General features: G+C 38.6%; 3 protein-coding genes across 6 annotated transcripts; 1 reads left to right on the top strand and 2 right to left on the bottom strand.

The window, feature by feature from the left end:
* Positions 1 to 1006: 1006 nt before the first annotated feature.
* stx11a (syntaxin 11a) lies at positions 1007 to 4729 on the bottom strand. The gene is made up of 2 exons (XM_010878510.3): positions 4531 to 4729; positions 1007 to 2137 (listed from the first exon to the last, which is right to left on the bottom strand). The coding sequence occupies exon 2, from the start codon at positions 2130 to 2132 to the stop codon at positions 1251 to 1253; it is 882 nt and encodes a 293-aa protein (XP_010876812.1). The 5' UTR covers positions 2133 to 2137; positions 4531 to 4729; the 3' UTR covers positions 1007 to 1250.
* A 1423-nt stretch (positions 4730 to 6152) lies between these two features.
* On the bottom strand, positions 6153 to 11151 carry LOC114829520 (cancer-related regulator of actin dynamics homolog). 4 transcript variants are annotated; one of them, XM_034297604.1, is made up of 13 exons: positions 10921 to 11151; positions 10531 to 10659; positions 10222 to 10326; positions 9999 to 10064; positions 9575 to 9722; positions 8995 to 9038; positions 8778 to 8840; positions 8469 to 8555; positions 8277 to 8312; positions 7745 to 7889; positions 7449 to 7520; positions 7204 to 7231; positions 6153 to 6313 (listed from the first exon to the last, which is right to left on the bottom strand). In XM_034297604.1, the coding sequence occupies exons 1-13, from the start codon at positions 11128 to 11130 to the stop codon at positions 6163 to 6165; spliced, it is 1284 nt and encodes a 427-aa protein (XP_034153495.1). In that variant the 5' UTR covers positions 11131 to 11151; the 3' UTR covers positions 6153 to 6162. The 4 variants fall into 4 exon arrangements, with proteins under 4 accessions (XP_034153495.1, XP_034153494.1, XP_034153496.1 ...); XM_034297603.1 differs by having other exon boundaries at positions 8778 to 8843; XM_034297605.1 differs by lacking the exon at positions 7204 to 7231 and having other exon boundaries at positions 8778 to 8843.
* A 105-nt stretch (positions 11152 to 11256) lies between these two features.
* LOC114829518 lies at positions 11257 to 15059 on the top strand. Its single transcript, XM_034297601.1, has 4 exons — positions 11257 to 11364; positions 11754 to 11813; positions 11900 to 11957; positions 12273 to 15059. Exons 1-4 carry the CDS (start codon positions 11282 to 11284, stop codon positions 13491 to 13493), a joined length of 1422 nt encoding a protein of 473 aa, XP_034153492.1. The 5' UTR covers positions 11257 to 11281; the 3' UTR covers positions 13494 to 15059.
* Positions 15060 to 24280: the final 9221 nt, after the last annotated feature.

Raw genomic sequence — 24280 nt, forward strand, 5'->3', positions numbered from 1 at the left:
ACCTATAAAACCGACAACTTCTACCAAGGTGAAATCCCACACTGGCATGTGTGAGGGCAAAATTAAGTGAGGGCAAAGGCTACTGTAAATAAAACACCATTAGCATTGCTACTGCAGGTGTAAATTAATCCCAGCCTTATTGTTGTTCAATATGGTGGGTCCAATACTGAGAATCAAGCAAATCATTACTTAGCAGTTTTTTACTCATCCCGTCTTTCAGATCTACACAGCAAAATCATTCATTACAAATATTTTAAGGGGCAGTGGATGATTTAGGATGGGCAAATGGTAAAATTAAGAAATATAGGCTTGTGGGGTTATGGAACAGCTGTTCAAAATGTACCTCACTGCAATCTGATGACTCTGAGTCAGTTTGACTCATTCTTTCCTTTGAGAATTAATTCTGGACACTAAACGTAGTATGGGTTTATGAAAATCTGCATGTGATGTGCATCATATAATGGAAAAATATGTTTCCTCTAAAGTGTTGAGTCATTTTGAGTTTGCATTCACTTGCAACATCAGTCAGTGTAGCAATACTGGTTGTTTCACCAGATATCAAGCAGTAATAACTCAAATATAAGGCAATGCATCACAATCAAGTCATTTTACATATAAAATATAGCCTAAAAGGAAACATTTAAAGGGCTGTTCTACAGCATTTATTATTTATGAAATGTACATATAAATAATATAAAAAGTTGTATAATAAAGCATTCAATACTGATAAGTGGGAAAAACAGAAGCAACAAGCATTTGAATTACACTCAACTAGAAATAAATGATTTACTTTTCAAGTATTCTTTTAACTGCAAGCCTACAGCACAATACAGATGCTTTCTTCACATATAACTCTATTCATTTGCATGTTAGCTTCTGTGGTTTGGCATCAAGATATTTGGCCTTTCTAACACTGGCTTGTCACAAGCGTTAATATAAAATGTATCATGTACAGTGAGAGGAAGCAATAGCTCAATGACAGAAACTGCCAGGAACCAGCCCAACGCCTAATTGAAGTAGTTTATTCATTACTCGCAAACCGTAGCAAAATGTTTTATATTGGATACATTCTCATTCAAACAGCATAAATAATTTGAAACCAACACACACACTGGAACAAACAAAAAAGTGCAAATTGATTATTTGTACTTTTTTATGTACATTTTTGACTTTGAAAACCCATTTGATAGGAAAATATACCCTAGCATCTTGAGATACAATATTAACACTGATACCCATCTCTACCTGTCTCACTTGTTACAGCAAGGGAAACAGCAACAGAAAAGCTTCCTACATGGGTTGTTTTTCTTGTATTTCACCGCCCTCTTGATCTGAGCCTGGGCCTTGCACACAAAGTCTGTTGTGGCGACCACGTTGGCCTCTATGTTGTCCACCATTGCGCCCTGTTCTTCCACCAGCAAAGCCATCTGGAAGAACAGCTCATGGATGTCCTTGATTCGACTCTCCAGCTCAAGCAGCTCCTTGTGCCGGTTCTCGATCTCTGTGAGTGCAGAGCGTGCCGTCCGGCCGTCCGTTAGAAGGTTGTCAGAGAACACGTTCCACTTCCCAGTCTCAACCATCTCCTCGATCTGCTCGCCAGTCACCTCCTTTCCCATTATTTCTGCTTGACGCTGGATCCGGGTCTTGCAGTTCTCCCTCTGGCTCATCTCCGCCTGGTTGTACTCAGACATGGCTTCGTGAAATAACCCGGTGAGAGAAACATACTGAGCTCGCACCATGCGGACCACAGCAGAATGGGCCCCGTGCTCTTCTTCCAGCAGTTTGTGCTGCGACCCAATCTTCTCCAGCCGTGCGTAGATGCCCTCCCCCTGGGTCTTGATGCCCCTGGCTATGGCATTGGTGTCTCGTTTGATGGAGCTGAACCGTCGAACAGAGGTAAGGAATCGAGTGTTCTGCTTGCCCAAGCGCTTCACATCCATCCGGAGCAGTGCAATCTCTTTCCTTATGGACTGGGCTTCTCTGAAGATGACGTCCATCTTATCCTCAGCTTCAAACACCATCGACTGCTGCTCCAGCACTTCCTTGTCTTCATCGTCGGCGCCCTGTCCTCCCTCGTCCGTGTCCGAAGGAGTTGGGGTCACCCCCTGTAGGTCTTCCAGTCTGTCTCGCATCCTTCCTGGAATGGGAGAATATATTTTGAGAGGCATGGTTACTGTATGTTCAATGGCTCATTTCATGGTCATCCAACATACAGTGTCTATAGAAAGTCTACACCTTGTGTCAGTGCCTTAAAACGTCATGAATCTAAATTAAGATTTTTTTCTCAACTCTATACTCCATGCTTATGTGGATTTGTTACTGTTCAAAATACAAAACTAAAATATCATGACTTGATAAGTTTCCAACCCCCAAGATAACACTTGGTGGAAGCACCTTTGGCAGTAATTACCTCTGTGTATCTTTTGGGGTTAGTCGCTACCATATTTGTATACCTAGATTTGGCAATATTTTACCACTCTTTTTTAACATAACTGTTCAAACTTTTAAGTCCCTTGGGTAGTGTGTATTGACAGAAAATGTAAAAAGTCATGCTGCACATTTTTGATTGGATCTAGGTCGAGGCTTTGTCAGGGCCACTTACGGACATTTCACTTTTTATTTCTTAGCCACTCAACTGCAGCTCTGGCAATGTGCTATGGGTTATTTACAACCTAAAAGGTGAACTACCATTCCAGTTTCCGCTTTCTTGCAGAGGGGTGCAGATTTTCCTCAAGGATCCTTCTGTACCTTGCCCAATTAATTTCCCCAACTATTTTGTCCTTAATGCTGAGAAACATCACAATAACATGATGCCTGTGGCCACCATACTTCACTGTACATATTGTGTTCTTATGGCAGACTATGACCAGTCGGAAACTCAATCAAAGTTGCCATTGGCCTTTTGGTAGCCTTTGGTCAGTCTCCTATCGGAAGTGTCTTGGTGCCATACACCTACTGCCTATATAATACCGGTCAAAAGTTTGGACCTACTCATTCAAGTTTTATTTGAACTTTTTTTCAAATTGTAGAATAATAGTGGACACATCAAAACATTTATTGACAAATATGGAACCAAGTAGTAACTTTTTTTTGGTTGAAAAAGATCATAATACAATTATATTTTAGATTCTTCAAAGTAATCACCCTTTGCCTTGATGACCGCTTGGCACACTGTTGGCATTCTCTCAAGCAGTTTCATGAGGAAGTGGAATGTTCTTCCAACAGTCTTGAAGGACTTCCCATAAAGGTTGAGCACTTTTTGGCTGCTTTTCCTTCATTTTGCGATACAACTCAGCCTAAAGTGTCAATTGTGTTGAGCTCGGGTGATAATGGAGGCAAGGTCATCTGAGCACCATCAATCTCCTTCATGTTCGTAGCCCTTACACAGCCTGGAGGTGTGTTTTGGGTTATTGTCCAAACTTGACTGATGTGTCCAAACTTTTGACTGGTTCTGTATATTATATTAATTATATACACACACACACAATATTTGTATAGCCATGTTATTTCTAAAACGTTATCCCTTGGTTTGTTTTTAAAGATTCTTGGCACAGAGGGTTGATTATTAACAGGTTGAACCTACAGAAATCATGTGAATCACTAGAATTTGCTTTTACAAAGGGGATGGAGTGGGGATCCAATTATGATACTTCAGTTATGTATTTTGAATATACTTTCATTTGACAAAAATAGACAAACAAATTAAACCTGCGGAGAATGGTATGTAAATACGTGGGGAAATGAAATCAAAGAAGCTCTTACAGGCACTGAAACGACAACGTGATTATATCTGCTGTAGGCAGCTATAGGGCAGTCCTGGTTCATTCATTATTGTCATGCAACAAACCTGAGAAAACGTCGACAAGTTCTTGCTTTAAGAATCAATCCATTCTAACTGTAGCCCGTTTTCAATTGAAGGCACGTAACACCATTTCATAAGCAGAAAGGAAATGATACATATTTCCTCAGCAGACACTGATGATCTCTAGGGTTACTTGACATATCACCACACCCCCAGGCTGTCAGGGAACGAGATTAATACACGAATTGAGAAACTGTTTAATAGACATGGATTCCGAAATCAATTACTGAAACTGATTTCCACAACAATGTCATTACTGCAAGCAATTCTGAAATATGTGATGTTTCTTTACTGTCCTTTAACACACACATACATACATTTAATGGACTCCGTTATAGGGAAATCGTTTCTTTATTTTGCTGCATGTGTTTTACCATCACAGTAAACAACATTATGTGAAGTGCCCAAATATAACACCATGTCAATAGCCTACTCTCTGGCAAAGAAAATAAAACACATGCGGAGGTACACATCTATAACGTCGACATCATGAACAAACAAAAGGAAGAACACATCACATTTGAGAAAAAACTAACAAAGTAGCCAAAAACATATCACACAAACCGAACTTGATGATGAAAACGCACCGTCTCGCAACCTGAACTTTTTCAAAACACTTAAGCTATTAAATTACAGAAATAACGTGAATTGTGTTGTGTTTCATTTACCTGATATGGTGCTCCGGAGAATGTCTTAATACACTAACATCATTAAAACAGAACAGAGACATGCTCTGAGCATAATTTCCCCTTTATGCTCGGTGATAGTCATCTAGCTGTGTCTGCCAGGAACCAGCCCACCGCCTAATTTAGGTGGTTTATTCATTACTCGCAAACCGTAGCAAAACATTTTATATTGGATATATTTTAGTGTGCATTCATTATACCAAACAAACGTTTTGAATACAAACAACATGTTTTCTTCAAATATATGTCCAAACTATTATTATTATTATTTTGTCTCTCACAATTTGTTCTATTTGAAAAAAAAAATTGAAACTAAAACGTTACGTTTGGAGGAATGAATACGCCCAAGCTAGATCCCTCCCAGTTTCGACCCGTTTGGTTCCTGCTGAATACACCCGTGGGAGGGATTTCCCCATTGCAGACTTTCTTACCCACGGTGACAGAACACAACTCCGGGTGTAAAAAGCGGAAGTCAGAAGCAAGCTTTGAAAACATTAAACACCTTTTTCCATGTATCAATTATTTTGTGGTTGTTTTAATTCATGGACTTAATTCTAATCAATGTTGATGTTGTAACCCATAACATTAATTCACTATTATTATATGTTTTCATGACCATTAGAGTAGATTCACCACCGTCGTTTGAGCCGCACACAGCACGACCGCTCAGGTATGGTTGTGGGGTCTATTTGACACATACCTAAGATATATAACTGTATTTCTTTTACTTATGTATTTTATAAATATATTCAACCAATATATGTAAAAAAAAAATCCGTTTCATGGAAATATATTCTAATGTATTATTTTTGCGAATTGAGACAATTGAGGACAACTAACAATGATAGGTTGCTAGAAAAGCTATATATATATATATATATTTTTTTTTTTACAATTGCCAACCTGTTGTGTAATCAGCAATGTCGATCATCTCTGGATGTAAACTCTGGTGACATTTTTTGTTTTGTCTGAGTAAGCTGACCGGTTTACTTACTAGCAAATTCACTGAACCCAATTGGCTTCATTGAAAACGTACACTATATGGCCACAAGTATGTGGACACCCCTACTAATTATGGAGATCAGGTGTTTCAGCCACAGCCATTGCTCGCACCCACATGGAAATAACCTATATAAACATATATGTTTAAATATAGGTTTTGATATATGTTTTTAATATATGTGACATATATAAAATTGGCCGTTTTCCTATATTATATGTACATATATACACATATATGTACATATATGGGTACATATATGTACCTATATAGGTACATATATGCACGTATATATGTGTGCATATATGTACACATATATGCACATATGTGTACATATATACGGGCTTATATGTACCTATATAGGTACATATATGCACGTATATATGTACCCATATATGCACATATGTGTACATATATGGGTACATATATACGTGCATACATGTACCTATATAGGTACATATATGCAAGTATATATGGGTGCATATATGCATGTATATATGCACCTATATGTTTACCTATATATTAGTAAAATTATTAAAATCCATAGCTACTATGCAAAATAAATAAAAGCCCAAAATGTAGAAATGTACATTTATTTATTTACTTAAGAACAATCAAATAGAACAAGAACAAAAACAAGACAAAAAACTGAATAGAAAAAAAAAACTATTTATCTTGTTGATCTTCTCAGCTCCGTGAGCTTTGAATTGATAGATGTGCCTATCTGCCCTCGGCTGGCTGCCGGCCACTTCTTCAATGTAGCATCTAGAGAAGACAAAAATAATTAGACAGTATAATAATAATATAGTGCTTCATCAGGAACCCAAAGTGCTTACAGTACAGCTGCGACTGGAGACATATTTTGGATAAAGGGCTGACCATAATAAAAAATGTGTCATGTAAACACGTCAATTGGAAGATTCTGATTGGATTCTGCTAAATCTGAAAGAAATTCTGATTGGAAACATCACCCCCCCTTTTTGGGGGGGGGGCATTGTTCTTTCATATGCACACGTCCGTCATGGGAACTGCATTGTTAACAGTCACACAGTCAATCATGTGCATCCAAAGGAGAGAAAATTCATGGATAGGAAAAATGTTGCCACTCCCGAGTTTTTTGTTTAGCTTAAAACACAGGTGAAGTACAACTTCTGCAGTTGTTTTAGGGAAATTAAGACCGCTCTGCGGATGTCAAAATGCTATTATTCTGAATAAGGCTTGGTGCATGTTTATGCACGTCATGATTAGATTATTTGTTTCCATGTAAACAGATTCAGATATTCTAATCCCTCAAATTTTTTATCTGATGTAAGAAACTTTGCACATGTAAACATATCTAGTTGTCAATGGGCTGCACTTTTATAGCATTTTCCTGCACCCCCAAAATACATTACAATGTCCTCCCATTGACCCATTCACACACACATTCCACCCGCGAGCTGCCATGCTAGGTTTACTCGAAGTGCAATAAGATCAAGCAATAAAATCAAGCAAATCAATAACCGGTATAGACAAAATAAGGCACAAACACAGGACAGAGGGGATTAAGGTGAAGGAGGGGTGAATATGATTATTTAAGAACACTTCAGACGACAACAATATGCCATGAGGTTATTTGCAACACTATATGTTCTACAAAATAGAGGACTACACACCTTACAGCGCAATACCCCAGCAATGTGGCTTTAGAAGAGGAAAGGTAGGATCAAGAAGTCAGAAAGCGATGAATTAGTATTAAAGGTGCCAAGCAGATACAGTAACAATAATTGGTGCTCTACTTTATGCAGTCTCCATTGATGCCTAACAAATTTTGTTACAAGTAGGCTATGGTTAAAGTGGTGAACTTATAAAGTCTTAAAAGTTTGGTTTTCCCTTCTCAATGCATTATGCATTTACTCACCAATAATGGCTGCCTTTTTAATTTGGTCAAGTGCGACCAGCTGGTCCCCATCCCCTCTGGTTGGCTTCCCACCTTAAAGTAATATTTCAAAATTATTATGAAAGGGGTGTAAAATGAAGGTGGAGAAAGCAAGAGTTTTTTTTATATACACATCATGTTTTCTTGAGGTGCAAGGAAATACAAAAATGCCAAGTAAAAAAGCGATGGTATGCCCGCACACACATAATTTATTCCACAGAATATGACTGTTTTTTTTTTTCAAGGACAGAAGAGATTAGGAACATGTTGTTTTGTACCATTCAGGTTGCTTTTCAGCAAAGTCTCCAAATCAAAGGTGCCCAGCAGGAGATTCCGCACCATGGCAGTAGCAGAGGGGGCAAGGCGGGCTGCTTTCCACGCTTCTGCCTGGCAAAACACCCCAGAGCCCTTTATAACTTCCATCTGAAAAATAATTTCACATCACAATATACATTTATTGGCAATTTTTAGAAACTTTTTCATGTTTCATATTGATTCTTATGCTTAGCTTCCCAATAGTTAATAGGTTTTTATGTATAAATGCAGATTAATGATATGTATAAATGCAGATGAATGATAAAGAAATGAAACAAATTAATCACTGCCCAAAACGTTATTAAAGGAGAGAAGGAGGAGGACAGGGTGGGGGGAAAGGAGGAGGTTGGATGGAGAGTAGGGAAGGAGAAAAGACAGTGGGTGGAGAGGAGTGAAGGGGGGCAGGAGGAGAGGATGATTGTCACTTATAACACTAATTGGCTCCTACAAAGCACACAGTTTATACCCATCCTTACTACATAATATGTTATTCACCTGTGTTTTCGCTGAGGTCTCAGCTGTTGCTGCAGTCTTGTTAGAGAAGAAAAACATTGTTAAACTCTTCAACAATTTTATAAATATGGGGCAAGTAAATTACATATTACCACTAACTATCCCAACATAAAAATCCCTATAGCTCAGTTGGAGCCTTAAGTAAAATCTGAGGTATAAAAGGGTTACACACACCTGTGGTGTCTCTCGAAAGCGCTCAGTCACCATGGGACTCTCTTTAAAGGGCTCGGTGTCCTCTGGGCTCTGTCTCCTCTCTGGAGTCTTAGAGAAGAAAGAAACATAGTCAAACTCAACAATTTCTATTCATCCAAGCAAGCCACTATAGATTCTTATTTACAGGGGGGGCTTGAAAAACATTAAACATGCCAATAAATTAAAGTTACATGCAAAAGTAATCAGCCAAACATAATAAAAATCCATATAGCTCTGTTTGAGTAACAAGTAAAATAAATAAATAAATAAAAATGCAAGGGGGTTACTCACCGGTTGCATTTCTCCAAAAGTCGAGAAGGAGGAATCTAGATCCTCCACAGGAGTCCTTCCAGTCTTCTTCATAGAAGAAAAATATAGTTATTCTCTTAAATAAATTAAAGTGTAAATACATAAAAAATTAACACTATCAATCAGCCCAACATCACAAGTCTCTCCAGTTCTGCTTGAGAAACAATTTTAAAAAGCAATGAAAATCAGAGGAACTTACCTTTTGAGCAATAATGGCGATGTCACTTTTCATTTGAGGGATTTCTAGAAAGAGGTTATATAAATAAAAAACTATAATTACAATCACTAGATCAAAATAGCACCCAGCAACTCAGTGCCCTTACTCTTCGAAAGACATTTCCTGCAGGTGTGAACTCAAGCTAAAACCCTCCAAAGCCCATTGATAAGGCTCTGCATAGGAAACCTGGTTGTGAACGCAATTTTCTTTCTCCAATTTCTCCCAAATTCTAATTCCCCAGGGTTTTTTTCTGGAGCCGATTGCCTTCTTGAGCCGTTGAAGGCAGAAAAGCATCATTTATTCTCATGAACTGTATGTTCTCTAGGCCATGACTTTTGTTAACCCTCTACAAATTCCTCCAGAAAGAGACAAATAAATATAAATCTAATTTGAATCTTATCAACGGCTATATGAGCACACACACTACCTCACCAGCTAACAACATATTTTGCCAAACACGTGTTTCAGCCCATAACATTTCTAAGTTTACACTTCTCTGCCACCGCAATATCCATCTCCAGAAAAAACCTTGCTAATAAATATAAAAATTAGGAATACTTACGATTGATGATAATGTCTTTCAGACGTGCATTTTCATTTTTAAGAGAATGGACTTCATTTCTCAACTCCTGCAAATTTCTTTGCATTTGGTCAAGTTTCCTTCTCTCCCACATCTGTTCATCCAGGTGTTTTCTAAATTCAGCAGCTGTCTACGAGAAAGAGACAGAGAGAAGAACAACAGCTAATTGTTATATAACTTATTTTGTAAATGGTTGATTCTGATTGGCTGGGAGGATGTCACGAGAGGTGTAAGAGGAAGGTGGCAAGAAGTCTAGGGCAGAAGTCCCTCCACTTGGCTATATGTAACTGGTTGTCTGGCCTCCTGGTGGTTATTCCTTACTTAAAACATGAAACTTCCTCATCTTGTATGTCATGTAATGTATGTATGTAATACACCACACAATGGATGTCATCATTTAGGCTACCTTTTTCTTAGAGGGTGGTACTATGTCCTCTTCATCCCCAATACGCTCCTCCTCTTCGCTGGCCCGCTGGGAGGGAGAGAGAAAGTGAGAGGACAAAGTTGCCTACTGTGCCGGTGTCATACCTTGTTACAGCTACTGGTAATGCACTTTATTATAAAAGTCTTACTTATCTTTACTGTATTGCAATGTAACAACACACACTGGATGCAGACTGGTAGTGTACCTTGTTCTTTGAAGGCCTGTCATGACGCGCCTCATCCTCCTCCTCCTCCTTCTCCTCCTCCTCCTCGTGGTTGTATTTAGAAGGACATCTCTTTTTATTGTCAACCTTGACAGAGAGAAACAGACTGACTTTTAGCCCAACTCTTATTAACTTACGTTACACCACCTTGCACATACATCTTGTCAACAAAGCACATGAAATCATCATAGATGACACAATTACAAACCTACACACATGCCTACACATTAAGAAACAAGAGAGAGAGGGGGAGATCATTTAAGTAAAGCACCAATTGGTGCAGTCAGTTACCCTTTTCTTTGAAGCCTTCTCAGTCTGCCCCTGATCACGGTACTTTGAGTTTGGGATGTTTTGTTTGCTGTGTGACTTCTTTCTCCATCTCGATCCCACGCAGTTTAATTTGGAGAGTTTTTTCAAATTCTGGTGCAATAAAATTAAAATGTTATCATGAACTGCAAACGTTTGTCTAATCATGCTTAACGTTACCAAATCTAACATTAGTCCCAATTGGACTTCGCTTACATTAGCAAATTATGTAGCTAACATGAGCCAGAAAGCGAAGCTATTGCTAACCAGGGACCTAGCAAGATCCATTTTAGACTTCTTTAAGAGCGAGAAAAAACATTAAATGTGGTATGTAACTACATAACGTCAGATAAAGTTAGCATGTAACATACTTGCCACGTCAATAATTCTTGCTCGGTGCACCGGCCAGGGTTGGCGGCCTTTTCGCCATTCCACCAGCTTCTCGTTTTTTTCAGTCCTTTCAAGAAATGTTTTTACTGAAAAATTCCGGACACAGTCGAGAGCCAAAATACTATGGGCCCCTCTATCCTCACCCTCAGTCCATTCAAGTAGGACATAGCGGATCTCCAACGCTGATATCGCCATTTTTACGCCCAGCCGTTATCTTTCGGCGCGAAAGATAGTGTGCTGGGCCGCATGCGGATGACGTCATCAACTACGCGACGCTGTAGCGGCTGATCGGTGGCAGCAGAGTGGAGAAATGCAATTTAGACGCAATTAAAGAAAAGCAATAGATATGGATCCAGTACGTTACAAAAGGTACCTCGTTGACGACGAAGCACCCGTTCCAGAAAGAACAAAGAGAAGACGTAAACGAAAGTAAGTCTTGTAACAAAACGTACTAGAAGCTAGCTAGCTAAATTAGCCAGCTAACAAAGCTACCAGCTACAGATCATTTCCTATATCATGTAAACGCATGTGGCATAATTCCCCTTAATGTATGTTAAGTATGTTTGTATAAAGGTAAAATGTATCTTTCCATGTCCACTGTACCTTTCCATGTCCAAAGTAAATAAATAAAGAAAACTGTTCAAGTTGGAACTCTAGCCAGGAAAATATTTCACTTTGTGTGTTTTGAATCTACAGTCTTAAAGGTTTCACCTCATGAATGGAATTTACCTGCTTGGACTTAATCAATCAGTCATATCAATCCTATTATATTGAGTGATGCATGAAGTGTTTTAACATTACCACAACATTTTTGTTAGGGACATTTCTGAAGATATGGGTGATGATGAAGAAGCTGTGGCCTCTTCTTCTACAACTCAGTAAGTAGAAAACACGCACACCAAATTAAATACCAAATAAAAAAACCTACATATTTCTTGCTGAATGATTTTTATTTTTATTTTAGGTATCTCACCCAAGAGGACAATCAAGATGACCCGGTGTCTACTGCTTCTGATGACACAGTAAGTGGCTAAAAATGGCAAAAATATTAAAGTTAGGTGTTTTTTGTTTTGTTCGTGCATGTGCATGCACACTAGTTAATGTAAATCATCATAGATAATTCCACAACCCAATTCTTCCTGATGTTGCTTAAAGTGTCAGAAAAATATACATGTGGACAAAAGGGGGCATAAAATTAATTTGGAGAAGACTGTTAAAAAAAATAAACAAAGACACTTGAGCCTTCAAATGCAAGTGGTTACCAACCACATGAAATGGTACATTTGTATGAGTCTGTGCAAATTTGGGATTGCTAATCCAATGTTTTAAATTCACAGATGAACCAACCCATACCTGGCCCTAGCTCTTCACCTGGGGAGCCAGTAGAGGAACATCTAGAAGACCCCACAAGTCCAACTTTAGACCAGAAACCAACAAAAGAACAGGTGGAACTCCTGCTGCTGGCATTAAAACTCAAACATGGATTAACAAATAGAGCCTTGGAGGACATCATGCATCTTATCAACTTTATTGCTGGTCCTGGTGGGGAATTGGTTAGTGGCTCAAAGTACCTTTTCTACAAAGCATTTGATTCAGTGAAAGACATATTAGAAGTACATTATGTGTGCAAGAGTTGCAAGGTAAGCATGCAGGAAGGTCCCTTTAATGTCAAGTGCCCAGTCTGTGACCAGGACACATCAAAAGCGCATGCACAAAAAGACCAGTGTTTTTTGTACTTGCCACTAAAATACCAAATTAAAAAACTGCTTGAGGACCACCAATTAGGGAAACACCTGAAACACCGCTTTGAGAAGAAGGATGCCTCCATCAAAGATATATATGATGGACATTTATACAAAAAACGATCACCCCTTGCATCACCAGACAGCATATCACTGACTTTCAACTGTGATGGAGTGCCAGTGCACAAATCAAACACAAAAAGTTTGTGGCCAATTTTGTGTACTATTAATGAACTGCCAATACAGCTACGTGCAAAACATGTTATGCTTTGTGGCCTGTGGTTTGGTCAAAACAAACCAAATATGAACACTTACATGAAACCATTTGTCGATGAATGCATAGAGTTGTACTCTAATGGTCTTATATGGGAAAGTGAAAGTGGGGAAATTGTCACAAGTAAAGTACTGCTTACTACCATGGTGGCAGATTCAGTTGCTCGGCCACTGATTCCGAACTTTAAACAGTTTAATGGTGAGTTTGGGTGTTCTTTTTGTATGCAGAAAGGAACAAGTGTGCTAAAACGCAGGGGGCGTGTAAGGGCTTATCCCTATGAAAAAGCAGAGTTGAGGAATCCCTCCCAGACTGATGATCTGGTGGAAGAGGCTCTTGCTGGAAACCCCACTAAGGGAGTGAAAGGGCCTAGTATTTTGTCTTGTCTACCTGATTTTAATATCATTGATGGCTGTGTTCCAGATTATATGCACAGTGTGCTGCTGGGTGTAGCAAGAAGCATCACCACGCTGTGGTTTCATTCTGAAAACAACCAATCGCCATGGTATATCGGACACTCAACAGAACAGATTGATGACATTTGAACTTCTATTAAACCCCCCTGTAATGTTTCCCGTGTCCCTCGCTCAGTGAAAGAGAAAAAGTTCTGGAAGGCACACGAGTGGAACATGTGGTTGTTTTATTACAGCATACCAACATTGAAAGGGGTCTTACCTGAAAAATATCTGAAGCACTGGTTTAAGTTGGTAAAGGGGGTTTCTCTTCTACTCGGTGAGAATATATCACCACTGCACATATCAGAATCTGAGGGGTTGCTAACAGAGTTTGTTCAGGAAATGGAGACCCTTTATGGGATCAATAATGTCACTTTCAATGTACATTTGTGCCTTCATCTGCCCAATACTGTGAGGAACTGGGGTCCCCTCTGGGCACAGTCTGCATTTGTGTTTGAGTCATACAATGGGATCATTTTAGATATGATAAAGAGCAGCCAGGGAGTTTCTCTGCAGATAATGAAAACAGTTTGGCTACAGGTTGCATTTCCATCATTTTCCCAAAAAACCATGGTGGCAGCTTCTGATGATTACTTAGCTCTCTTAGAGTCTTTTTCAGTTGAGAAAAAAATGGTGCAGGAAGTAAGTCGCTGTCATGGTGTTACATCTCTGGGTAGGCCTAAAATTTGTATGATCAGAAATGATGATTTTCTGGCCTTGAACAGCATCAGCAACCTTGAAAATAGAGTCACTGTGAAGTATTTTTGCAGAGTAGTGGTTAATCTTGAAATAGTTCATTCACAAAACTACTCGCGTACTTTTCGGAGAAACTCGTACACTGTCATTCTTTCTGATCGAGAGGAAAGTATTTTCTCTGTGAAGACATTCATTGTCTGTGATCTGGGGCAGGGGGAGACATGTTATGCAGTGGGGAAGTACTACCAAAAAGTGAAACAGGACATCTGCGGTCAATTTAAGAATCCTTGTTATTACGTCCCTGTAAGGAAATGTCTGGGGCCTTTAGTTGCTATACAAGCATCTCAGATAAAAGAAAAGTGTCTGTTTGTTAAAACTGTGAACAGAAATGTTGACATTGTCTTCAAATTCATTAACCACAGTGAAATGCTCAGATAGATGTGGGATGATGATGATTACCTGAATGTATATTCTATGTACTTTTCTTTTGTTAGTTTTTTTGCTACATTCAGACTGTAATGACCTTTCAGCCATATTCTGGAAAATGCATTAAGACAATACAGAAAACATTGCATTTGGTGGATGTAACGGTGAATGTGTGGATGTGTATGAGCTGTAATGTGAATCTGGAAGTGACTTGAAATTGGAAAAAAGGCTTGATTGACAAAAATAAAAAAAACACAAACCATTTTGTTATACATTTCCTTCTTTTCCACTATTGACCTTGTAAATGTTTCAGGAAAACGTGTAGACATCTCCTCTCACTTAAGTGCCATAGTTAAATTCCATAACATGCCAATTAGATGTGATACCCATTTCACGTGTTCGCACATACATAAGTTCTAGCATAATTTTTTTTAGTTATTTCTTAGTTATTGCCTTGATAATAGAAAATATGAGCTAGGCATCATGTATGACAGTTTCCAAAGTGAGATATGAGCTACAAAATGACCAGATCTTGCCATGAGCTAGGAGACGTATCTTGTATGTACATATAGGGCTTATATGTGGATATAAAGAAGCAATACAGGAGACCTATATGGCCTGTATATGCACATATATGCACCTCAATTTTGCCTATATGTGGCATATACACGCATATATGCAGCATATATATTATCATATATGTGCATATATGCAGCATATATGCAGCATATATGTGCATATAGACTGCATATAGGTTACATATATGCGCATATATCCTCATATAGGTTCTTTCCATGTGGGCAGGTTCATAAAATCCAGCATGTAGCCATGAAATCTCCATAGACAAACATTGGTGGACCATCAGAACCACACAGTCTAACAAGGACTCTGTACCGTCACCACGACCACCAAGACATAATTTGGTTATTATGTCGCATTTTAATAACATTTTTCAAAAATCCCTAGAAGAAACAGTTTGACATCTTAAAGCTTCCACTTGCTGTCTCGACACACTGCCATCAGACTTTTACATTTTTTTATTTAACTCTATAACAATGGACCTACAGCAAATAGTTCATAGCTCTCTGCAATCAGGCATTTTCCCAACGTCTCTAAAAACAGTGGATGCATCTATAATGAACAACTATAGACCTGTATCAAATCTCCCTTTTATAGCCAAGATCGTTGAGAAGGTTATCTTCAATCAACTCAGCAATTTTGTGACATCAAGCAGTCTTTTAGACAAATTTCAGTCAGGTTTGCGACCTCACAACAGTACTGAAACGACCCTGATTAATGTTTTAAATTATATATGGCTGAATACTGATTCTGATACAATAACTGTTCCTTGTTCTATTAGATTTCAGTGCAGCATTTGACACTGTAGATCATAGAACACTTTTAGATAGGCTGGAAAATTAGGTAGGACTCTCCGGGACAGTGCTTGATTGGTTCAGATCTTATCTAGATGTCCAGAGTTACTTTGTCACCATAGGTAATCATGAATCTGATAGGGTGGCTATGACATGCAGAGTTCCACAGGGATCAGTTCTCAGACCGCTTCTGTTCAATCTCTATATGCTACCTCTGGGCCAAATTCTACAAAACAACAACCTTATCTATCACAGCCAATGCCGATGATACTCAAATATACATGGCTCTCGAACCATATGACAACACTTCAATACACTCTCTGTGTCACTGTATAGAGCACATAAATACCTGGATGAACCAAAATTATCTACAATTAAACCAAGATAAAATTATTGTGTTTGGCAACAAAAATAAAAGAACAAGTATTAGTAAAGAGCTGGATTCTCGAGCCCTTAAAACCAAGGGATCAAGTGTGTAATCTTAGTGTTGTGATAGACTCAGACCTCACATTTAACAGTCATATCAAAGTGGTCACCAAAACAGCATTCTATCATCTTAAAAATATAGCCTTAATCAAAGGCTTGGTGTACCAAAAAGACCAAGAGAAGCTCATCCATGCTTTTATCTCTAGTAGGGTTGACTACTGTAATGGCCTCTAAACTGGACTCCTGAAAAAGACTGTAAAACAGCTGCAGCTCATTCAGAATGCTGCTACTAGAATGTTAACCAGGACCAACAGAACAGAGCACATCACTCCGGTTCTTAAATATTTGCATTGACTTCCATTCAGTTACAGAATATATTTCAAAGTGGTGCTTTTAGTTTATAGATCTCTGAATGGTTTAGGACCCAAATACATTTCTGATATGTTTGAAGAATATAAACCGAGCAGGGCTCTTAGATCCATGAACACAGGTCAGCTAGTAGAGCCCAGTGTCCACATACTTCTGGCCATTGAATTTCCTAATATCAAAAATAATAAGGACCCTGGCTAATATCAAAGCTACACAAAGCTATAGATCAAGTATTCAACTTACATTCTTTCTAACTAATTATAAAATTCTGTTTTTGCTATCTAAACTCTCAAAAAATGCATAGATTTCAATTATTGAACAAAAAATCTTCTTGGGGGGAAGGGGTTGCTCTTACTTGTGATTTTAGTATTTCGTTCTAGATAAGGCCTTGACTGTAATCTAAGAAAGGTCATGAGAATTGACAGTATATAGCTCCAGAAAATATTAAGGGACCACAGCACCTTTTTCTTTCCTTTCCAAAAAAGTCGAAAAGGAAGCTTTTGAGTGAGGAACAGAAGGTTTAAAATTAAGAGCCCACTGTAAATTGAACTCCGCTGTTACATTTTTTCCGGAGCTGTATAATGTATGATATCGCTTTGACGGTGTTGCTATAGTCATCTCTGTAGAGTATATTGGACAGGATACATTGATTGACAATATTTGTGTTGCAAATCTCATCCATTACTGTCTGTTTTGGGCTTAGGTCATAAATGTTCCTACCTATTAGAGCCGTGCAAAACTCCACCCCGGCATTGGTCTTAAGACACATTTAAAAGGTGCAAAGAGCAACATCCACTCCTCTCTGTGACATATTGAAGGGGATATTCTCCATCTCAAACCTTGTTTTTCATATGTTGAAGGACCATGCACTCAAATCATGCGCTTCATAACAAGTGAATGCAACCAGTTGGTAATCAGTGAACAACTTAACAGCTCTCAGAACGCTACTGATAATTCCTTGTGAAAGGGAAGGACATGATTATTAATGTTTCTGGCCCAGTTGCTTGGTTGGATGCTTTTGGTTTTAAAACGTTATCAACATCAGCTTCCTCTATTACAAAATCAGCTTCCTCTGGTGTTCATTTCATTCACACAGCAGCTCATACTCTTCAGTACACGTTCTGACAATCAAATAACATAAAGTTAAGACTCCGCAAACTTCATACTATATATTTTGTTTTGATTGGGTTTACTGTGTTTGGTTATTCCAGAGAGGGCTTTTTTGGTCCACCTTTCCACAGGTCTCATATTGACCTCCATGGTTACTTAGCCTTCTTTCTTGGCCTACCTCCTAGTCCCATTGCAGACAGGGCATAACTATTTTTGATGGGTGCTTTCTTATTCTTATCATTTCCATTAAATGTTCTTATCATTTACAATTGATCAACTTTATAATAATTTGCAACATGGAAAGCAGCCACAAAAAAGTGTCTTGATTGGTTTTTTCTTGTATTTCTTGGCTGTGTCCAGAGCTCTTGGTAGTTACCACTGTCTTTGGCACGCTGGTCTTGATGTGGTGGTCACCATTAACTGTTCTTCTGTCAGTACAGCCGCTTACAGAAACAGCTCCCACATCCCCTGGATCGTCTTCTCCAGGTGCATTCTGGGCCTTTTTAAAGACGCTTTTTATGTGAGAGGAAGAGAATGAAAGACGAGGGGAGAGTGAAACAAAAAGAGTGGGTGGAGAGAACGGGAGGCAGGGGAGGGGGTCAGTGCCTCCAAAGAGAGTGAACTAGCCACTCCTTAAAGCAAGGAACTTCTCTAGGTTTCTTCCTTGGTTCCGACCTTTATAATGAGTTTTTCCTAGCTACTGTGGAACCATCAAAATCATTGCCAGATTTGTTTTAAATTGCTTCATAAAATACCTTTGATTGATGGATGTATTGATTGTCCCTCCTTTTTTGTTGTATTCCCTTACAAATTACATTAAACATGTCTTTTCTCACAGAAGAATAGAATTAACAAGATTGTACTTTACGTAAATTAAGGACACAACATTTGCTTTGCTTTTGAAATGTCCAAATAGTCATAATTTTTTCTCAGTCTCCCATTTTACTCTAAAGTGAGCTTAAAACATTTACCTGTCAACATAGAGGACATTCGGGAAAATATTCAGACCTCTTGTTACCTGACAGCCTTGTTCTAAAATGTATGACTTTTTTTTCTTCATCAGTCTACACACAACACCTCATAATGAACATGTGCAAACAGGTTTTTAGTAATATCATATTTACATAAGTATTCAGACTCGTTTACTCAGTACTTTGTTAGAGCGCCTTTAGCAGTGATTACAGCCTCAAGTCTTGGGAGTGATGCTAGAAGCCTGACACATCTGTATTCAGAGAGTTTTTTTCCCATTTATCTCTGCAGATTCTTTCAGGATCTCATGGATGAGGAATGTTGTTGCGCAGCCATTTTCAGGTTTATCCAGATATGTCGGGTTCAAGTTTAGGCTCTATCTGGGCCAATCAAGGAGGTTCAGAATTGTCCCGAAGCCGCTCCTATGTTGTCTTGGCTGCGGGTTGTTGTCTGATTGGAAGGTAAACCTTCGCCCCTGTCTGAGGTCCTGATCGCTCTGGAGCAGGTTTGAATTAGTTTTGTCTGCTCAGTTAATCTTTCTCATGAACCAGACTAGTCTCCCCAGTCCCTGCTGCCAAAAAACATAACCACAAATGTATGCTGTCACCACCTGTGTTCTCAGGCTGATTTGTAGTGTTAGGCTTGTGCCAAACATATAGTACTATCGCTTAGCACGGACCTCTATTTTGATCTCATCAGACCATAGAATCTTCTTCCACTTGGTCTCACAGTCTACCAAGTGCATCTGGCAAACTATAGCCACGATTTGATGTGAGTGGTTTTGTTTTTGCCATTATCTGATAAATGGTACTTTTGCAAAGCCCCTGGGCTATTGTGGCAGTATGCACTGTGTTTCCCAGCTCATCGGCTCGTTAGTGGAGTGGCCTTCCTGACGTAACAGCCTGTTCTACACAGTTTCATAGTTGTGCCGTATTCTTCCCATTCCTTAATAATGGACTTTCCCTTGCTCTGTAGGATATTCAGTGCTTTGGAAATGTTCTTATATCCTACCCCTTATCAGTGCTTTTGAAGACTCTTATTCTGGATTTGTTTTGAATGTTCCTTCATCTGCATGATGTCGATTTCATTAGCAATTCCAAATAACCAAATGTGGGACCACCCAGAAGCAGGTCACAAAGTATGTGAAACACCAAACTACCATGAATCCTACAGCCTACATGAGACAAAAATATGCAAAAGATAACATTTAGCAGTTCACGTCCTAGAACACTGATAAAGGATCTAAAAGATAATGTGAGAAATAAAATAATATGAGAAATTACTTTTCATATTTAATCAAATGGGCTGAGTCATGTATGTGTAAATGTAAGAAATGTATCAACGAGATATAGTAGTCACTATAAAACAATCATCATACTTCATATTATACATCATACTTCACATCATACTTAATATACATTTACATCAACCATTGCATTGTCATGCCTACATGTAGAACAGGTTTGCTATATATTATGTTGAAATCATATCATTACATATCTATTTTACACCATAGTATGGGAACTTAATGGCATTTACTGACCAGTTTACTGGAATCTTTTTGAGGTTAAACCCACAGAAACGTTATATGAGAATACAACCAGGAGCTTATCCAGTCAGTCATTGCTGTCTTGCTGACTGTTGTTCAACATGCTTCTTTAATGTCTGAATTCTGCCACAAGATGGCAATAGATCTATGAATGCTGAGGTGCAAGTTAAGAACCTGGAGTCAAAACAAAAAAGTCTAGTACATGTTTTTTTCTGTGGCCCATAATTACCCTAATGTTTTTAGCTGGATTGCCATCTAAACATTAATTGTTTTTATTATTATTACCTACCAAAAGTGTCTATTCTTAATGTGTACAAGATGTGTACATTGTCCCGGAGTGAAATGAAACTTAAACCCAAAGGTAGTTGTTGTGGATACTGTATGTTTTTCAAAGACCAAAATGGGGAAGTAAATTCATGCTGATAATCAGTATCAGCAGGTTTGACAAACATTCAAGCACCAATGTTCCCAATCACTGTGTCTGCAGTGTCACAAATTCTAATTTCACAAGGAGGGGAAAAAACCAATTGCATTAATCAACTAACATGCGATGGAGTACATCTGTATCTAATGCAAATCAAATGGTAACAACAGTCAGATGACACTGAAAATGTTATTCCCAACATTTGATTGATCTTGGAAACTGTGTTCCTAATTTATGCACCACGAGGGACAGATATCCTGGTCCTTTCCTCCCTTGGAAATCGATAATTTCTCCCCCATGTGAGTTCTCTGTTGCCAAGCCTGCTGTGCTTCTAAGTGGCACATTCCTCAATCAGTCTTCAGAAATGTGTTAGTGTACTGACCGATGTGTTTAGTGTCAATTGTTTATGACTTTCCATTCAGACAGGGTTGGTTATATTATGAGTGATTTCTATGGTACCGAGTAGCACTGCTTAAACATAGATGTCCTGCTGTGCAGTGGTACACATGGAGTATTACTGTATAAATAGTTACATTGTCTAAGTGAATGGAACTAGGCAAGTGAATGTGTCATTGTGGCCACAGCCATAGTGTGAGACTGTCCTATCTGTTGATTGCCTGGTTGTCTGGTGTAATGTATTTTTGTGATTCCTTGTGCCCTCTTCATTCACATCCTTCTCAAATCACATTGTAAGAGAAAATCCATCTTCTGACCTTCTCCTTCGATGTCTTTTGAAATTTGTACAAGGAGACGGGAAACACAGTATCAAGGTAACACAAGGAAATGCAATAGAGATTTAGAGGTCATCCTCAGGTCATCCTCAGGCCTGATAGTTCAGACTGTAGTGGTACTGCTTCAGCTGATTTGAGTGGGAAAACCAACTTCCTGCTTTCCATTTTCATGTATTTGTCAGACTTTCTTCTAACCCCGAATCACCCTTGTGATGACTTAATGAAATGTATCATGTTTACCCTCAGTAAACTCAGTCACAAGGAGAGGTCTACACATCCTTTTCACAGTCTCAACATTTTGCTGCCTAAACAATCTCCAATGGGAATACATTCAATATTTTCATACCATACAATGGGGAGAACAAGTACAGTGGGGAGAACAAGTATTTGATACACTGCCCGATTTTGCAGGTTTTCCCACTTACAAAGCATGTCATTTTTATCATAGGTACTCTTCAACTGTGAGTGATGGAATCTAAAACATAAATCCAGAAAATCACATTATATGATTTTTAAGTAATTAATTAGCATTTTATTGCATGACATAAGTATTTGAAACATCAGAAAAGCAGAACTTAAAATATGGTACAGAAAGCTTTGTTTGCAATTACAGAGATCATACGTTTCCTGTAGTTCTTAACCTGGTTTGCACACACTGCAGAAGGGATTTTGGCCAGCTCCTCCATACAGACCTTCTCCAGATCCTTCAGGTTTCAGGGCTGTCACTGGGCAATACAGACTTTCAGCTCTCTCCAAAGGTTTTCTATTGGGTTCAGGTCTGGAGACTCGGCCACTCCAGGACCTTGAGATGCTTCTTACGAAGCCACTCCTTAGTTCCCCTGGCTGTGTGTTTCGGGTCGTTGTCATGCTGGTAGACCCAGCCACGACCCATCTTCAATGCTCTTAATGAGGGAAGTAGGTTGTTGGCCAAGATCTCGCGATACATGGCCCCATCCATCCTCCCCTCAATACAGTGCAGTCGTCCTGTCCCCTTTGCAGAAACGCATCCCCAAAGAATGATGTTTCCACCTCCATGCTTCACGGTTGGGATGGTGTTCTTGGGGTTGTACTCATCCTTCTTCTTCCAGCGAGTGGAGTTTAGACCAAAAAGCTCTATTTGGTCCTCTGGATAATCCAGATAATCATTGGCAAACTTCAGACGGGCCTGGACATGCGCTGGCTTCAGCAGGGGGACCTTGCGTGCGCTGCAGGATTTTAATCCATGACGGTGTAGTGTGTTACTAATGGTTTTCTTTGATACTGTGGCCCCAGCTCTCTTCAGGTCATTGACCAGGTCCTGCTGTGTAGTTCTGGGCTGATCCCTCACCTTCCTCATGATCATTGATGCCCCACGATGTGAGATCTTGCATGGAGCCCCAGGCCGAGGGACATTGACCGTCATCTTGAACTTCTTCCATTTTCTAATAATTACGCCAACAGTTGTTGCCTTCTTACCAAGCTGAAAAACTAACAGGTCTGTGAGAGCCAGAATTCTTACTGGTTGGTAGGTGATCCAATACTTATGTCATGCAATAAAATGCAAATTTATTATTTAAAAATCATACAATGTGATTTTCCAGATTTTTGTCTCTCACTGTTGAAGTGTACCTATGATAAGAATTACAGATCTCTACATGCTTTGTAAGTAGGAAAACCTGCAAAATCGGCAGTGTATCAAATACTTGTTCTCCCCACTGTATCTATGATATTTTAAGCAAATGTTATTTTAAGCAAATATCTTAGAATGCCATTTTGGTGTGTTTAGCATTGGTATTTAGTAATTTGAATCTGGATCTGATAATGCATTTCAATCAACTTTTCAGCTATGCAATTTCATTTTGTCTTTCATTTGAACTTGACCATCTCCCCATCCCTGCTGGTGACAACTTAACATTACAGGGTTGTACAGTATGACAAAACAAATAATAAAAAATGGTCAAATCCATCTTCCGTTGTGTTTGCAAGAAGGCAGCAATACTGAAACACATTTACTGTTTATGCTACCTATAAAATAAGAAGACTTGGATCAAGTGCATTAGAACACAGAGTGAAAACATATTTTTAAGTATTGTGATGGCAGTCATCATTTAGTGTCACAAGGATATTGGGAGTTTTCAGGATCAAAATAAATATGCAAGGAAGAAAGTTGGAAGGAAACCTTATTTCAAGTTATTGTTTTGTTTTGCATATTGTTATTCCATGAGGCTTTGCATTCCATGTCTGGTTCAGTCTTGGAACTGATTTAAATGTGCATAGAGAAGGTTGCTGTAAATCAATGACTTTCAACCAAATTTCCAGAGCTTGAGCAATTTGACAAAAGCTATGAATAAGTAGAAGCATATTTGCTGCCAAGTTACTGAAACAAATATTATCTCTCGGGTCTGAAGACATACATATATTTTTCTTCATTTTTTACAATCATCATTGTTCTTTTACCATAGAGAACGTTGTGAAAGTCTGGAAAACAAAAAAATTATAATTTGCTTTTGAGATTAAATATTAAGACTTCAAAAGGCTGCAAAATGTGTAAACTAAGCTTGAGGTTTGAAGACTATCTAGCTATCTTAAGATAAATGCACTTACATCATTCTAGATGAAAGGGTCTGCTAACTGACTGCATTTTATTTACCATCCACTGTATAACTGGTCCTAAAATGTTTCATTTTATTTTTTGAAACCATTTTGTGCCATTAAATACAATAATCATATTGATATCTTCTACATATGAACCAGTGTCTGTCTTAGGAAAATAAAATATCTCTGGAGAATCTGGGTATCAGAAACAAAGGCCCAGTTCTTGCCCA

The sequence above is a fragment of the Esox lucius genome, chromosome 15 (genome assembly GCF_011004845.1).
Source record: "Esox lucius isolate fEsoLuc1 chromosome 15, fEsoLuc1.pri, whole genome shotgun sequence".
Taxonomy (NCBI): Eukaryota; Metazoa; Chordata; class Actinopteri; order Esociformes; family Esocidae; genus Esox; species Esox lucius.

Coding starts and splice junctions, on each gene's coding strand:
- stx11a (XM_010878510.3), bottom strand. CDS start 2,132: ATGCGAGACAGACTGGAAGACCTACAGGGGGTGACCCCAACTCCTTCG.
- LOC114829520 (XM_034297603.1), bottom strand. CDS start 11,130: ATGGCGATATCAGCGTTGGAGATCCGCTATGTCCTACTTGAATGGACT. Junction 8,844..8,994: donor TCGCCATTATTGCTCAAAAG/GTAAGTTCCTCT, acceptor TCTTCTATGAAG/AAGACTGGAAGGACTCCTGT. Junction 7,890..8,276: donor AGACCTCAGCGAAAACACAG/GTGAATAACATA, acceptor ATTATTTTTCAG/ATGGAAGTTATAAAGGGCTC.
- LOC114829518 (XM_034297601.1), top strand. CDS start 11,282: ATGGATCCAGTACGTTACAAAAGGTACCTCGTTGACGACGAAGCACCC. Junction 11,365..11,753: donor AAGAGAAGACGTAAACGAAA/GTAAGTCTTGTA, acceptor CATTTTTGTTAG/GGACATTTCTGAAGATATGG. Junction 11,814..11,899: donor GCCTCTTCTTCTACAACTCA/GTAAGTAGAAAA, acceptor TTTTTATTTTAG/GTATCTCACCCAAGAGGACA.